The 17194-nt window shown below is 44.4% G+C and overlaps 1 protein-coding gene across 1 annotated transcript; it reads right to left on the bottom strand.

Moving 5' to 3' along the window:
- Positions 1-1043: 1043 nt before the first annotated feature.
- PFDN5 (prefoldin subunit 5) lies at positions 1044-16430 on the bottom strand. Its single transcript, XM_089691457.1, has 6 exons — positions 16295-16430; positions 9123-9225; positions 8796-8827; positions 4214-4288; positions 2998-3103; positions 1044-1363 (listed from the first exon to the last, which is right to left on the bottom strand). Exons 1-6 carry the CDS (start codon positions 16418-16420, stop codon positions 1293-1295), a joined length of 513 nt encoding a protein of 170 aa, XP_089547583.1. The 5' UTR covers positions 16421-16430; the 3' UTR covers positions 1044-1292.
- Between the last annotated feature and the right edge of the window lie 764 nt (positions 16431-17194).

The raw sequence follows: 17194 nt of genomic DNA, 5'->3' as shown, positions 1-17194 counted from the left end.
TCCTAGGCCCAGCATCAGTGAGAATAAACATGGTCTCAGCGTTGGTGGTCAGTAGGAGGATGAGTAGTGCCCCATCACTGGTATCCGTGAGAGGAATAGTGCCACAAGCGTCAGATAAAGGCTAGGAAAAGGGCCGCATCTGGCCCTCAGGGTACAGTCTGGGGGTCCTCTGTTTTAAAGGAAACATAGGCCGCCATTGCATATTTTTTGAACCCTTCTTTTCTAAATAAACTAGCCCCCAGGCTGTCATAATAATGAAACAGCTGCAGTACTTTTTAGGTCACTAACTTTTCAGACATATTTACATCAGCCTTACTCAACTTATTTACCCCAGAGGAATCCTTAAACGTTTTCAGGTCTTGGGGAGCCCTTGCTTAAATCAATTTGGGGTCAAAGGGAAAAATGCCAATTACAATTTGTGGTAAGTATGCCACCCTTAAAGACAGCTAAAAAAAGGTCATTGGTGTCTTGCCAAGTGGCATGGTCCTGGAACTATGTGGCCACCATCAACTTGTAGGTCATTCAGCCACAGCTCAAAGAACCCTTAACAACCTCTGAAAGAACCCTGGTTGAGAGGGGATGATCCAGATTTAGAGTTTAATATGACTTTCCTGATTTGATTACTTTTTCCAGGACAGGGTCTTAATTTACTGTTGCCAGGCAACTAGCATTTTCAGGTAGTCAACAATGGCAGCCTCCTTCTCTCAAAACAGGTTCACTTTAAAAGAAATCTTCAACAGAGAAATGTGGAAGATGAGTTTGCTAACTTGTTTCTGAAGGTGCATGCTCCAAGGCTTGTTATCCTTATCCCTTCTTCACTATTTGGTAAGGCAGCAACCTTCAACAAGCATATGTATATCAGAGGTAAGGACCCCTGATAGGCACATTCTTATCAGGGTTAAGGACTCATTGGGTAGTGAAGAACAACAATCCCACGCCTTCCAAAAACAAGTTAGCAACAGCACAACTATTTTTTATTTAGCACAGGTTCAGAAAACACAAAGAAACATGACACATTATTAAAAGAAAATTCATCATTTCAATAAATTTGAATGTATTTATATTTCCCAGACACAAATAAAAACAAAAAAGAAAAATAAATTAATCCCTTGGCTGAGAAAGCAGGAGAGTTGTCACGCAGTCTGTGAGACGATGCTCCGCTGGTATCTGCGGTAGTGACGGAGTTTACTGCAAGGCAAGGCCAGGGATACCAAGACACAGCCTTCACTGCAGAAAGATGGTGCAGCATCTGCTGTGAGGGGGAAATGTTGGGGCACGCTCTGGAGACAGGGCTAAACCTTGGATGTCCCTGCCTGGGCCGCTGTTAACTGCTGGATTTTTATGCTCATCATTTCTATGACAGCTGCAGAGATAACAGAATAAAAAAGATCAATGATTTCACAGATGCATTTGGAGTATCAAATTAAAAAAACAAACACAATATAGACATTGACAACTTATCTGGATTTTTTTTTTTTTGTGCCCACAGCAAGACTTAAGATGTAGAAGAACAAGCCCAAGCAATTTAAGATTACCTTACAGGGCAAAAGCAAAAAAATAAAACTGCTCCTTACTGACCATGCTTTATTCTAAAAATTAAAAAAGATAAGTTAAACTTTCTTTCTGCTGTAGTTTGATATTAGGAAAGTATGTTAGGATGTATCTTCAAAATATTACCACCTTGCACATTGTTGCATGTGTAAAATAATCAAGGCCCTAATTTATAAAACTACAACAGCACCACTTCAATTGTATGTAATGCAAAACGTAAGTTTTGGATTATGGAAAGATTAGACCCTCAGTCAAGTTTTGTTTTGCTGTTTGTGTCCCCTGTGGGGAATTTCCACCCCTCTATCTGGTGACCACTGTCTCTGAGAAAAACATTGGCTTCTGCTGCTGTCAATCAAATCATGTGAGCGGAGGGCAGCAGCGATCTGCACAGTGTTTCTATGTATGCACACAGATCGGCTTGGGACTGCGTCCATACAAGTGCCTCCACAGCATGCAGCTTGCTATGGGGGCATTACAAGAAGAGGAGGAGCAGAGAGCGCTGGCAGGGAACCCCAGAAATCCAATACCATTGCACAGAGCAGGAAAGTATAAACATGTTTATTATTAAAAAAAAAAATACCCCAAAAAACAAAAAAGCATTTACAACTGCTTAAGGGTCCTTTCATATGGCATTCTGTTTTTTTCATCAGTTCAGTCATGTTTATTAAAATAAAAAACAGGTGAGTTTACTTCTGTTTTTAGTCATCAGCTGTCAGCAGGGTTCCCCATGACAGCTGAATGTAATAAATAAAAAAAAATGCCGGCAATTAAATTATTTTAAAAATGATGTGGGGTCTCCCCCTTCATCCATACCAAGCCCTTCAGATCTGATTTGGATTTTGAGGGGAACCCCCACACCAAAAAAAACAAAAAACAAAATGGTACCGCTACTCATTCACAAAAAAGTGTAGTGTGAAAAAAGACAGGAAACAGTTTTGGACAAGTCCTTTATTAAAAGAAGAAAAATAAAAGAATGTCCCCGAAGTAGATCCGTCAATCGCGCTGTCGGCAGCCAGCATAACTGACAGCATACAGCAAGGGCTTAATGCAGTCCCAACAGATGGGCAAGGCAAAAAACCTTGTTTTGTATAACTCTAATGCTCTGTGTACACTGTAAACGTGCAGGAATCATTTTACATTTTTGCAGCACATTAAACAAAAAGAAACTAATGTTATTAAAAAAGAAATTAATAGAAAAAGCACTGCAACACACAACAGTGCATGTCACCAGCACATGTCCATGCATGCACTGTATGTGCTGACACACTCGCTGTAGTGTGTACCTACCCTAAAATGGGACAACTAATATGTTTAACTTCTTGGTTAAACTCCTTTCTCATGTGACAAGGGAGGAATAAACAGAAGAAAATTAAAGTTAAACTATTTCCTAACTGTGTCATCAGTTCTATATTTCTATTTCTGCCGAGAGAAAGTAATGGGCCTTACCTTGTTTCATGCCGTGCTTTTCCTGTAGAGCTGGCTGAATCTTCTCGATTTGCTTTGTAAGGAAGTCAATCTTCCTCTTAAAGAAATCTTTGGCATCTTCAGCAGTCTAAAGAGAGGTTTATTAATTCACAGAGATGAAAAAATATTTAAAACATACTGAAATGTAACAACCACAAAGAAACTGAAGAGAAAACAAGGAATGCATGAACTGCTCTACGTGTTCAATCAAAAGTCAGCTCTATAGAACAGCTGCAGGCCAGGGTGTGACAAAATGTTTTCTTTAGTAATGAAGAAATTAAACAAGTAACAACTGCCAGAAAAGAAAATCTAGATAGTAAAATTGTAGCAGAACCTATCATTGGTGGTTGGTACAGAAATAGCTACTGTACATTGGCGGTTGGCAGAGCAATGGCCCTTATACATTGATGATCAGTGGAAAAATGGTTAAAGAATACGTTCACCTTTTTGAACATGTTACATCCGTATTTAGAGTGTAACATATTAACATGTTCAGCAACCTCCCCCTGCACCGCCGATGCCACCTTTCCCCCATGACAGAGAGCAGGGGGTCCTCTCCGCACACCCGCTGTCACAATTTAAAAACAGGATGGTTGTGCGGGTCTCCGCCCACACATGCGTCATTCATTCACAAGAGTTCTGTGAAGGCATGAACAACAAGTATCATCTTCCACCACTGCAGATGGCTTGTACTGCAGTTCTCAAAAAACTGAGAGGGCACTAATGAGCCCTCTTTTAGTTCATCGATTCTTCCTGTTTTTCAGCAACTGTTTGACAGTGATGGATCTGCTGAACGTGGGTGCAATGCTCTGCAGTCTACTTAAAGAAAAAAAAAAACCCAAAAAAACACAAATGCACTTTTTTTTTTTTAATTTAAAGTGAACTTCTCCTTTAGCTAGTCAGCCTCATAGCATCTGTAGCAACCTCTGGAGATGCCATGGTTGGCACAGGCTGTTATAGATAATCTAGGAATTTGACTTAAAATGATCTAAAAAGGCAAGAACAGGAATGACTGACGTGGTTTAATTAGGCTTGCCACAAGCTGCAGGTGAAAATTCCAGATTTTTTTTTTTTTTTTTTTAAAGATACGAAGATTTCCTGATATGTACATCCAGATATGAAATAATTACTTCTATTACTATACCATTTTGGTGCTACATCTGCAGATGTAGTGTCAGTTCATAGTTGAAAAACATACCTTCTCTACATAGTATCCAGTTCCCACATCTACTAGCACATTAGAGACATTGCTAAGTGTTCCAGGCACATACATCTGTTGTATGGAAGAGGTAAGGAAAGGAACATATCTATACAGTTTTCAAACAATATATCCCCGGCCGGCGTTTGCGGTGCGGTTGCGGGGTGTTTGCGGAGCGGTAACACCACTCAAATGCATTATAGGCGTTTGTGGGGCGTTATTAACGCTCGGCAAACGCCTAGCAACCGCCGCTAAACCACGCATGCGGCGTTTGCGGAGCGTTTGCCGAGCGTTAAAAACGCTTCGCAAACACCGGACCAACGCTTGCCAAACGCTATAGGGGCGTTTGGCAAGCGTTGGCAAAACAGCCTAGTGTGAACGAGCCCTTAGAAAGGTGTTTTTATTGTTTGTGTCTCAGTTGTGCTTTCTGACAAAGTGACCACACAAGAAACTTCAGGTGATCTACCTAACGGGAGCGCGTGCACACGCATGCTAGAATTGTACCCAATAGAGATTCCACACCTTATCCATTGAATAATTAAAAAAAAAAAAAATTGTTTGGGCTGCATGTTATGATTGATTCTCTCATTTACCTGTCAGCTGGATGGGAAACACAATCACATACTAAAGACGGCAGTTCTGACACCTGCACCAGGTTTCAAGTGAAATGCTCAGTTAGGTTTAAATATACAAGTGTTTGAAGGGTTAGGCTTGAGGTGATTGTAGCCGTAATAGTGCATTTGCGACAGAAACAATCGAGTACTGTCCGTGATACTTTTTTTATTGGCACTAACATACAATTTTTAGGACAAGCTTTCGGGGTATGTCCCCTTCTTGGCTTAAACTCAACTGAGGTCTCTGTTTCCAACTGCCTTAAAGTAGAGCTAAACACAAAATGTTTTTTCGTTTTAGATAAAATAGGGAAGGATTATAACCCGTCAGTTCTTTTATGCTTTTATGATTTCTTAAAACTGACCATTGGTCTGTTACCTGCCATAGTCAAGATGCTTCTATCAAGCATTCTAAAAATCGAACAATTTCGCTAAAGGGTCAAATCCCTAAACCAGCAGCTACTTGTTACTGTGAAAAATGCTGCAGATGTGCAAATGGATACAAATCTCATATATGACATATTTCTTACTGTGACAAATGCTGCACATGTGTGCAATGGATAGAAATCTCATCTGTGACATTTATTTCAATATACACTCCTCAAAAAAATGAAAGGAACTCTTTTTAATCAGAGTATAACAGCAAGTCTATTAAACTCCTGGGATATTGATCTAGTCAGTTAAAGTAGCAGAGGGGGTTGTTAATCAGTTTCAGCTGCTTTGGTGTTAATAAAATTAACAGGCGCACCAGATAGGCAACAATGAGACGATCCCCAAAACAGGAATTGTTTTTACAAGTGGAGACCACTGACATTTTTTTTCCCTACTCATCTTTTCTGACCGTTTTTCACTAGTTTTACATTTGGCTAGGGTCAGTGTCACTACTGTTAGCATGAGGCGATACTTTGACCGTACAGAGGTTGCACAGGCAGTCCAACTCCTCCAGGATGACACATCAATACGTGCCATTGCCAGAAGGTTTGCGGAGTCTCCCAGCACACTCTCAAGAGCATGGAGAAGATTCCAGGAGACAGGGAGTTACTCTAGGAGAGGTGGACAGGGCTGTAGAAGGTCCTTAACCCATCAGCAGGACCGGAATTGGCTCCTTTGTGCAAGGAGGAACAGGATGAGCACTGCCAGAGCCCTACAAAATGACTTCCAGCAGGCCACTGGTGTGAATGTCTCCGACCTAACAATCAGAAACAGACTTCATGAGGGTGACCTGAGGACCCTATGTTCTAGATTGTAAGCACTATTGAGCAGGGCCCTCCGTTTCCCCTTGTACTAAATTGTATTGCAACTGTTATATCTACCTTCATTTTGTAAAGTGCTGCGCAAATTGTTGGCGCTATTTAAATCCTGTATAATAAATAATAACATCGTTCAGCATGACCGTTTTGGTGGTGGTCAGTGATGGTCTGGGGAAGCATATCCATGGAGAGACACACAGACCTCTACAGGCTAGACAATGGCACCCTGACTGCCATGAGGTATCGGGATGAAATCCTTGGACCCATTGTCAGACCCTATGCTGGTGCAGTGGGTCCTGGGTTCCTCCTGGTTCACGACAATGCCCGGCCTCATGTAAAGAGAGTATGCAGGCAGTTCATGGAGGATGAAGGTATTGATACCATTGAATGGCCCCCATGCTCGCCTGACCTAAATCCAATAAAAATACCTCTGGGATATCATGTTTGGTTCATTTGACGCCACCAGGTTGCACCTCAGACTGTCCAGGAGCTCAGTGATCTGGGAGGAAATACCCCAGGACACCATCTGTCTTCTCATTAGGAGCATGCCCTGATGTTGTCAGGCATGCAAACAAGCATGTGGGGGCCATACAAACTACTGAGTACCATTTTGAGTTGCTGCAATTAAATTTCAGCAAAATGGATTAGCCTGCTGCATCTTTTTTCATTTTGATTTTCAGGCTGTCTTTGCATTCAGTCCTCTGTAGATTGATCATTTTCATTTAACGATGGGGCTTCCTTACATTCCTAACACATCACCCAGTCCATATCAATGAAGATATCCAACATATTTTTCCCCAATGAGATCTGATGTGTTTCCAAAGTGTTTTGTAGAGCAGTGTATTTTCCAGTATGTTTGTTGCATTACCATTTGTGTAAAAATGTATCACTCATAATTTTCCCTTTCAGTTCTTACATTGGATATCATCCCTGTAAACAGGATAAGACATCTTTCACACAATCAGTCCGATTTGGCCCGCCTGTTTGTATTTCATTTGGATCTGATCGGACCCTCCATTCATCTCTAAAGGAACAACAAATGTAAATGGACTTGTGTCTGATTACAACTGCCTACCTCCAATCTGCTCAATTTAAAAAAAAAAAAAAAAAAAAAAAAAAAAAAATGGAAGAGGATTTGTTCCCCTCCATCTGGGTGGATCGGATCAGAGGGCAGTCAGGTGTAAACAGACAGACAGTCCATTTGCACCTGACCAACCATAGAGCAGAGCTGACACGGAACGGTCATCTACCCACTTTGCTCAGTAAGGGGATCAGCAGACAGATCCCTCGCTAAACAAGTGCAATCCATACAGGAATCCGCTTTACAGATGCTTACTTTAATTGGTTTAGACTGTAGATCTAAAATTATGGGTATATTTAAATTATATGTGCTTAAAATACAATTTCACTAGATTATGGAATCTTTGCCGTTTGGTTCCCCCGACCGATTTGGGCTCTCTTTTATTATAGAGTCTCTCATCTACCTATCAGCTGGATGTGAAACATGATCACATAAGGCCTCATGCACACTGGGTGTCAAAAACGCTGCTTTTAAGGGCATTTGGCATTTTTTTTCTGCCTCTAAATGGCCCTCCATGTTTATCTACATGTCCTTGCACACATAGGTGTTTACAAAGGCAGGAAAAAATAAACATCACTTGCACATTCAGGAGAAATGCTAGGCATGTTTAGTGCTTGAACGCTCATTCATTTCAATGCCCAGAATAAAATAATATTCTGGCCAATTAAATGAATGCCAAAAGGCTTGACGTGCCTGAGCACATTTGCAAAACATGGCTTTAGGTGCATTTTGTACACTGCTTTAGACGTGTCTTTTTTTTAATCACACTGCTTTTCTCCTGCGAGGTGTTCAGAAGAGTTGGGCAATTGCCAGGAGAAAAGATGGCAGTTATGCACATGAAACAGGTTTCAAGTGACATGTTCAATTCAGTTTAAATATACAAGGGTTAAAAAAAGGTTAGGCTTAAAAGGATAAATTCACCTTTTGAAAAAAATAATAAATGCACATTTGTTTTTGCAGGTTTAAAACAAAATTGTGATTTTTTTTTTTTTTTTTCTAAGGAGACTGCAGAGCATTGCACCCACAATTAACAGATCATGGCTGCAATGCAAGGCACTTGGAGACTCTCAGGACAGCGGTTTGCCCATTCCACCAATACAGGCACGCAGTTACCTGAGGGCAGGAAGATCGCAGTTGCAGTTCATTGAGAACTACAAGTCGTCAACCACAAATGCTGAAGGTACTTGCAGTCTATTCTTTCACAGAAAACTGTGAATGAATGATGTGTCCACACTGGTTTCAAATTGTGACAGCAGGTGCGAGGAGAAGATCCACGGTCCACTGGCGGCGGGAGGTAGGTAATATCAGTTTTTATAAGACTACCTCTGATCCGGTGCGCCAAAACAGAAATGGATGCAGTCTTTCCATTTATTTTTTTACATGACCAGGAGATAAGCAGGTGTAAACAGACACACTGGAAAATTTCTACTCTATTACCGTAAAGGGGAAAACCCAAAATTTGGGATCTTCATTCACTTTCAGAGATAACAGTAAACATGACAAACAGAGAGGATGACTCTATCCAACGGGGGCACAATAAAACAAAAACCTGACAGATTTTCCAATCCCTCTCCATCCTGTTGATTTTAGGTTTGGGCTTTAATAAACAACAACAACACTATGAACCAGGCAAAGGATACAGAGCTTGTCAGAGGAACAAGAATTTGTTTCCCTATAAAATAAAATAAAGAATATAGTTAGCACTGGCTGCATAATACGCCAGCACACCAAGAGCATTAGCAGCCATATACAATAAAACAGTGCAAGTGTAAGAAGAAGAAAAAAAAAAAAAAAAAAAAAAACACTAAAAAAGTACAGAAAGCAATAGCAACTGACCAAATTTGCTGAGGTCAGAGCACCAGAATTTTAATTTATATTCTGGTTTTGATGGGTACTGTACAGTGAAATTCGCATTTTGCTACTGGACCTTTTACTGAATAAACCTGAAAAGTATACTGGTCACCTACCTTCATTACTTTTATGGAGAACATTCAGACATTCCTTGGCCTCTACAAACTTGGTCTGCACCACTTTTAACTGAGCAATCGATGAAGACAGGAACTCGATTTCCTAAGATAAAAAGTAAAAAAAGGAACAGAGTAACTGTAGAGCCAATCTGGTGATTTGCAAATATTCAGCATTACAGAATATGTACCATACATCAGCAAAGCTGGTAAACAATTTCTAGAGGTTGAACTATTAGGAATGCTTGGCCTGGAGTACTGGGGTTCCTGGTTTAATGCCCATCGAGATCACCATTCATTTGATCTAGTTCTAGTGGAATTCCTCCTACAATTTAACACATATTGAAAGCACTTGGATGGTGTCACAATCTTTTGCCAAACCCCTACTGTTCACTGCCAGTGTGAATGGGGCCTTCCTGTTCTGTTAAGGAGACACTGTGACCTTGGCCATTCACATAAAAGTATCAATGTTTTTGCAAAGCTGTCACTTTACCTTGAATGGGAATGTGCAAAGCAACACTGATCCCTTAGAAGCCCAATCTCAGGTTTTAAAAATAATTTAAAAAATGGATTTTTTTCTACATACTTGCCTGTAAAATCATTTTCTTAGAGTACATCACAGGACACAGAGCAGGCTATTAATGACTATGTGGGTTAGAAGCCACCTATAGGTGAATGGACACTGGCCGACCAGTCAGAGAGGGGGTCCTTTCCTATATAACCCCTCCTACACAGTAAGTACTTCAGTTTTTGTAGCAAGCAATTCAATTCCAGAAAGAGGGGAGGGACCTCTGTGTCCCATGATGTACTCCAAGAAATAGATTTTACAGGCATGTAGAAAAAAAAATCCAGTTTTCTCTATAGTACATCATGGGACATAGAGCAGGCTATTCAAGACTATGTGTGATGTCCCAAAGCGGTAAGACATTTGAGGGGAGGGTGACACCAAGATAGCTACTGTCAATAGTCCCTCAAGACCTACTTAGCTGTCTGTAAAACACTGCGGACAAAGGCAGATTCCTCTGCAGCTGACATCCACCTAGTAGAACTTTGTGAATGTGTGAACTGAAGACCATGTAGTGGCCTTGCAAGATGCCCCCACACTCCTGGTCGAGTGTGCCTTCACCCGAAAGGGTGGTACCTTACCTTTCAAACCATAGGCTTGAACGATCAACTGGCGGATCCAATGTGAAATAGTCGCCTTGGATGCTGCCTGCACCTTTATAAGGCCCCTCTGGCAGCACAAACAGAGCATCTGACCTCCTGACCTGTGCTGTCATCTTCAAGAAGATCCTTACAGTGCATAGCAGATCCAAAGTATGCAGAGATCTTTCTCTTGCTGACTGAAACCTAGGAAAGAATGAAGGCAGAATGATGTCCTCATTGAGATAAAAACTAGAAACAACCCTTGGTAAAAGAAAAAAAGTCAATTGAGGCCACAACACCACATTATCATGATACAAGACCAAAAATGGTCCTCTGCAAGATAGAACTGTCAACTCCGACACCCTTCTTGCAGAAGTGATTAGCACTAGAAACAAAACATTAAAAGTCAATAGGACCAGTGGCATCTCTCCAATAGGTTCAAATGGTGTTTTTTGCAAAATCTCCAAAACCAAGTTCAGGTTCCAAGGACACAAAGGCAATCTCACAGAAGGAGCAATACGCATCACTCCTTGTAAAAAAAAGTGTGGACCAAAGAGTGAGACGCAATGGGCCTCTGAAAAAAAAAAAAAAAAAAAAATAGCTAATGCTAAAACCTGGCCCTTAATAGTGCCAACAGCCAATTTCTTCTGCAACCCTGCTGGAAGAAATGACAGAATTCTACCACATACTTTCGTGGGTGCCATTTGTGAACCTCACACCAGGAAATTTAAGACTTCCAGGTTCTGTAATTAATGTTCCTAGAAATGACCTTTCTAGCACCCAACATGGTGGGGATGACAGAATCCGACACTCCCCTATCCTTCAGGATCTGGGTTTCAATAGCCATGCCATCAAATTTAGCGACCGTAAAGCTGGGTGCAATATAGGACCTTGAAACCGCAGGTCTGGCTGATACGGCAGGGACCATGGCCCATCCACTGCCACCTTCACTATGTCCGAGTACCAGGCCCCCCTGGGCTAGGCCAGAGCAATCAGTATCACAGGAATAGACTCCTGAATCCTGCATAAGAGACACAGCAGCAGTTGGATCAGAGGAAAGACATAAATCAGTGAAAACTGGCTCCAAGGAATCACTAAGGCGTCTACCCCTGCCGCGCAAGGGTCCCTTACCCTGGACACAAAAAGATCGACCTTGTTGCAGAACCTGGTTGCCAAACAGATCTACATCCGGGCAACCCCATTGCTGGCAGATTTCCTTGAAAACATAAGGATGCAAAGCTCATTCCCCTGGAATCAACTGCCAGCAGCTGAGATAAATCAGCCTGCCAATTTTCCACACTGGAATGAACACTGCTGAGAAACTTAAAACATATCTCTCTGCCCAGGTCAAAACGTAGTTGAACTCCTTCTGAGCAATTCGAACCCTGGTACCGCCCTAGTGGTTGATGTATGCCACTGCTGTGGCATTGTTGGACTGAAACCTTACAGGCCAACCCTGAAGCCTGGATGCACAATACCTCAGAGCCAGCCTCACTGCTCAAAGTTCCAGGACATTGATGTGAAGACCCCTTTCCCGTGGAAGCCATGTTCCTTGAACTGTGGCCTCCTCCAGAACGGCCCCCCCAACCTGAAAGGCTGGCATTGGTGGTAACCAACAAACACCACTGGCAGAAAGGATCTTCCTCTCTCCAAACTGAGCAGCCAACCACCAATTTAGGCTCTGGAGACAGAGAGATGCAGTAATCCAGGGCTGGAATCGTCTTGTTCCAAACAGACTGAATGTACCTTTGCAGTGGACTGGAGTGGAATTGGGCATAGGGAGTAGCCTTGAATGAGGAAACCATCTTCCCCAGCAACCTCATACAGAGGCTAATTGAAGGATACCTCTTGGCCTTCAAACTGCAAACCTCGTTCCTCAGGACGCAACGTTTCCCAGGAGGCAGAAGTACCTTTGCCTGAGCAGTGTTTAGGACCATCCACAAACACTCCAGGCTTTGCACTGGTTCTATGATGCTATGAACTGTAAATGCTGAGCCCCTACTGCAAACCGCTGAAATCTTTGGTGAGGAATGAATATCAGTACATGAAGGTATGTGTCCTTGATGTCTTTAGATGCTAAAAAAAAAAAAATCTCCTTCCTGTAGGGAGGCCACTACTGACCAAACCGATTCTATACGCTGGACATTTACAAACTGATTTTGTGCCTTGGGGTCCAAAACGGGCCATACATCCCCATGTGGTTTTGGGACTCTAAACAGGTTCAAATATAACCCCTGAAACCTTTCTTCCACTGGAACCTTTGTGATCACTCCCTGAGACAATAGGCAATGAAGTGCCTGAAATAAAGCTCTTTTCTCTGGATTTATAGGTACATATGAATTTAGAAACCGGGGAGGGGGAAAGACCTGAAATTCTAGTCTGTACCCCAGAGATATCGTGGAAATGACTCATTTGTCTTGGGATTAGAGCCCTCAATGCATCCACAAAATTCAAAAGACTTCCCCCCCCCCCCCCACCCGAACGAGTGGGGGTACCCCTTCATAAGAAGGCAGACTTTGGATCGGTCTTGGATGACTTTTGTACCCAGTGCCTCCTTGGGTTTTGATTCCGAGATCTACCCTCGAGGCTGGAGCCTGTGTGTGGCGAAACAACTGCTTGGTAGATGAAGGCCCAACAACCCAAGTCCCTAAAACCTTAAAAGAAGGGCATTTAGATTTCCTCTTAAAGGGTAGAAGAGAACACTCTCCCCTGAAATTGTTTGGATACATTTGTCCAAATCTTCCCCAAACAGCCGTTCCCCATGAAAGGGAAAACCTACCAACAACTGTTTGCATGGCAGTTCTCTTGACCAATTCTTCAGCCACAACACCCAGCGCATGTGCACTGACAATAGGGCCAAGTGAGAAATTTGCTGAATTCTATCTTTAAGAGCATCAACCGCAAAACAAAGTATGTGTAACATCCTCCAAATCCTCGGCATAGTATTCCCCCGCACTGATGGTCTTCCAAGCCATTGCTTGACTCGGTCAGAAAGACTCTGGCAAATGCCAATAGCTGCCACAGCTGGCTGTATGGCAGAACCTGCCAGAGAGAAGGAGGCCTTAAGGAAAGATTTCAGCTTATCTGCTGGATCCTTGAAAACCTGGACATTATGCATAGGACATGTTAAAAATTTATTCAGGGATGAAACAGCATCCACTAGAGGCAACACCCATTACTTAAACTTTTCTTCCATGGGGTACATCAAAATAACATCCTTGGTGGAATAAACAAACCTGTCTGTGTGATATCAGTCAACATACACAAGTTTGCTCCAGAAGAGGATGTACCAGAAAGGCCTGAGTACTGTGGAGGCTTCAAAAAGCCCAGAGAAGAATAAATAACCTCAGAAGTTTCAATTGGAGATAGCCTGAATCCAGACCGTACCATATCTGTGAGGTTCTGGACTAAAAATCTCCGAGACTGGGAGGCAGAGACCGTCTGGTTCTCCTAAAGCTGTGCCTCCTCAGACAGAAGTTCTAATGACCGAGCTGTCCTGTAATGACCTTCCTCCAGTTTTTCCTCCTACTCAGGTTCCACCCATTCCTGCTCCAGGATTGGTGGTTCTAGTGACGGGGATCTATCCCATTTCTTAGTCCCGAGAAACTGATGCAATCATCCCAGCAATTTTATCTTCTAACCCCAAGGCTGAAGCAAGATCATCCTTGGTTACATATGCCGAGGCAGGTGCCCCAGTAGGAGCCAGGATACCAGATAGATGCAGAGGCTCAGACTGCCCAGTCACTTCTGACCTCTCAGGATAATACAGCCGACCTACGGCTAGGTTCCCCAGGACCTGGTGGCGGCACATTAGTGCCCTTTCCTGCTGCACTTCCTCCACTCCGCTTTCTGGAAGACATTACTTCAGATATCGTAAAACCTGTGCACCTTCACTAGTAAACACAGACCACAAGATATAGCTATGCATGTAGTGTGCTGAAGAAAAATACTTAATATAACTGCTGACCTTTTGAGCCACCAAGGGCGGCTACTAACTGACGGGCCAGGCACCAAACTTTACCCACCAAGGCGGGCATTGTCATACAGACCTTCAAGGACCCAGTCCCCATACTGAGGGGCCACTGCCTTGGACCCGTACAGCACCCTGCTGGAAGCACCTTGGTCAGATTTAAAACTGCACAGGGTTCCAGCGCTGTAAGCCTGCACTATAGGAAAAGCCCTGAGGATTCTTCTCCTTATCCAGCGAGGCTCGGGTACCATCCATCTTAGCTCACAGCTTTCCGAATGGCTCCGAATAAAGTCCCTGATTCTCTAATGGAACCATTCTGGACTTTCAGGTATGCTCCAAGAGCACAGCAACACTTTCACTGACCATCCACCTTACAGACGCTGGAGAAAAAAGTACTCCCTGTGTAGGAGGGGTTATATAGAGGAGGAGCTCCTCTCGGATTGGTTGACCAGTGTCCATTCACCTATAGGTGTCCAGAAACAGAAGGCAGGACTAGTTAAAGCGGAGTTCCACCCAAAAGGGGAAGTTCCACTTTAAAGATTGGTCCCCTATTAAGGATTGGCACCTTTGGGGAGCAGGGGGGAGTGGGTAACTGAAAATGACAGGTACTCGCTCCCGCTGCGATCACCTAGGCAATCGGAAGTTGTCCTCCTACTCTCCCTCCCCGTAGTCTTGTGGGACACGAGACAGGTACCAGAAGACTACGGGGCCATTCAGGAAGCACAGCGCTACTCGCGCATGTGCAGTGGGCACCTGGCTGTGAAGCCGCAAACTGTTACAGCCGGGTGCCCACACTGAAGATGCCAGCACTGGAATACAGGACGGCTGGTAAAATGAGCTACGGCGGGGGCAACGCGGGATCATGGCAAAAGTGACAGGTCCCAGAAGACTACGGGGACATTCAGGAAGTGCAGCGCTACTCGCTCATGCGCAATGGGCACCCGGCTGTGAAGAGGCAAACTGTCACAGCTGGGTGCCCACACTGAAGATGCCGGAGCCTGGAATACAGGACGGCCAGTAAAATGGGCTGCGGCGGGGGCAACGCGGGACACATGACAGGTCCCAGAAGACGACGGGGCCATTCAGGAAGTGCAGCGCTACACGTGCATGTGCAGTGGGCACCTGGCTGTGAAGCCGCAAACTGTCACAGCTGGGTGCCCACACTGAAAATGCCAGCGCCTGGAATACAGGATGGTCGGTAAAACGGGCTACGGCGGGGGCAACGCGGGATCGTGGGACAGGTGAGTGGCTGTGTTTTAAAAGTCAGCAGCTACAGTTTTTGTAGCTGCTTTTATTTTTTTACAGTGTGAGTGGAAGTCTGCTTAAGGCCAGGTACCGACTGTCCACATTCAGGCTTGTGACTCTTCAATGACAATTCTGATAGTCACATTCCCCCCCAAACGTTTTTTCAGCACACTGTAGTGGAAGCTGGCACAGCCCTACACAGGAGTGGCATCTTTGCTCCAAATTCACAAGCAATGCACCATCACTATCATGCCATCACAGGATGCCCCATTAGGTGGACCTCCCTGGCAGGATCATCAAGCATTTGGGGGACTTTGCAGGTAAACGAAGAGAGACCAGAAGTACTGATGCACCCACCTATAGGTAGGCACTGCAGCACGTTCTGCTTTGTTAATGGGTGGTCACAGTTGTACTACAAGGTAGGTCCTGTGAGCTCAGGACATTGTGAACACACCCTCTGCTTGAACCATGAAAGCCATGAGTCGCCATACACTGCTGCAGCTGCTCCAGTCCCTGTGCAGGACACAATACCCCACCGCAGAGGATCGGATCCTAGGACAAGTAAAAGATGGACTGTGCTTGCTCCGGATTACTGACAAATCCTATCCGAGCCTGGACTCTTCATGGTGGGGTGATCACTACACACAACCTCTGATCGAACACATGGAGTGTGCCAGTGCATTGGTGTAACACACATACAGCCCCCTGCAGACAAGGAGGATCTAATGCAGCGTGACTGCTGGGACCTGTAGTACCACACCCCCTTCCCGTGCTGTAGCTGCTCTGTACCCCGGCCATGCTACAGCACAGTTACCTGGTCCAGCTGACTTTTCAGGCCCTCTAGCTGAGGCAGAGACAGCTCGGTGATGTTCACAGTCTGCGCCATCTTGGAGGAGGAGAACCCCTCCCGGCAGGTCACTAACGAATCCTTCCTCCCCATCCTACACAGGAACCCGGAAGTGACATGAGCCAGGAGGGGCGGGACGTGCGAGGACCAACTACACATAGTCCTTTCTGCTTCTTAAAAGCTGTGCATCTGTTAGGGGGGGGGGTCACATCTGTGGGATGGAATGGGGTGCCGTGTGTAGTGAGGTACAGGGTGTACTAAAGTGCCGTGTGTGGTGTAGTGAGGTACAGGGTGTAATGGAGTGCAGTGTGGGGTACAGGGTGTAATGGAGTGCAGTGTGGGGTACAGGGTGTACTAAAGTGCTGTGTGTGGGGTTCAGGGTGTAATAGAGTGCCATGTGGGGTACAGGGTGGTGTAATGGAGTGCTGTGTGGGGTGTAGTGGGGTACAGGGTGTAATGGAGTGCCGTGTGGGGTGTAGTGAGGTACAGGGTGTAATGGAGTGCAGTGTGGGGTGTAGTGGGGTACAGGGTGTACTAAAGTGCTGTGTGGGGTTCAGGGTGTAATAGAGTGCTGTGTGGGATACAGGGTGTAATAGAGTGCCATGTGGGGTACAGGGTGGTGTAATGGAGTGCTGTGTGGGGTGTAGTGAGGTACAGGGTGTAATGGAGTGCCGTGTGGGGTGTAGTGAGGTACAGGGTGTACTAAAGTGCCGTGTGTGGTGTAGTGGGATACAGGGTGTAATAGAGTGCCATGTGGGGTGTAGTGGGGTACAGGGTGTAATGGAGTGCCGTGTGGGGTACAGGGTGTAATAGAGTGCCGTGTGGGGTGTAGTGGGGCTCAGGGTGTAATGGAGTGCCGTGTAGTTG

This window comes from Staurois parvus, unplaced genomic scaffold, assembly GCF_062004578.1.
Source record: "Staurois parvus isolate SC_StPar_1 unplaced genomic scaffold, SC_StPar_1.0 ptg000562l, whole genome shotgun sequence".
In the NCBI taxonomy this organism is placed as follows: Eukaryota; Metazoa; Chordata; class Amphibia; order Anura; family Ranidae; genus Staurois; species Staurois parvus.
The sequence above is the reverse complement of the archived record's forward strand: the minus strand, read 5'-3'. Positions and strand labels throughout refer to the sequence as shown.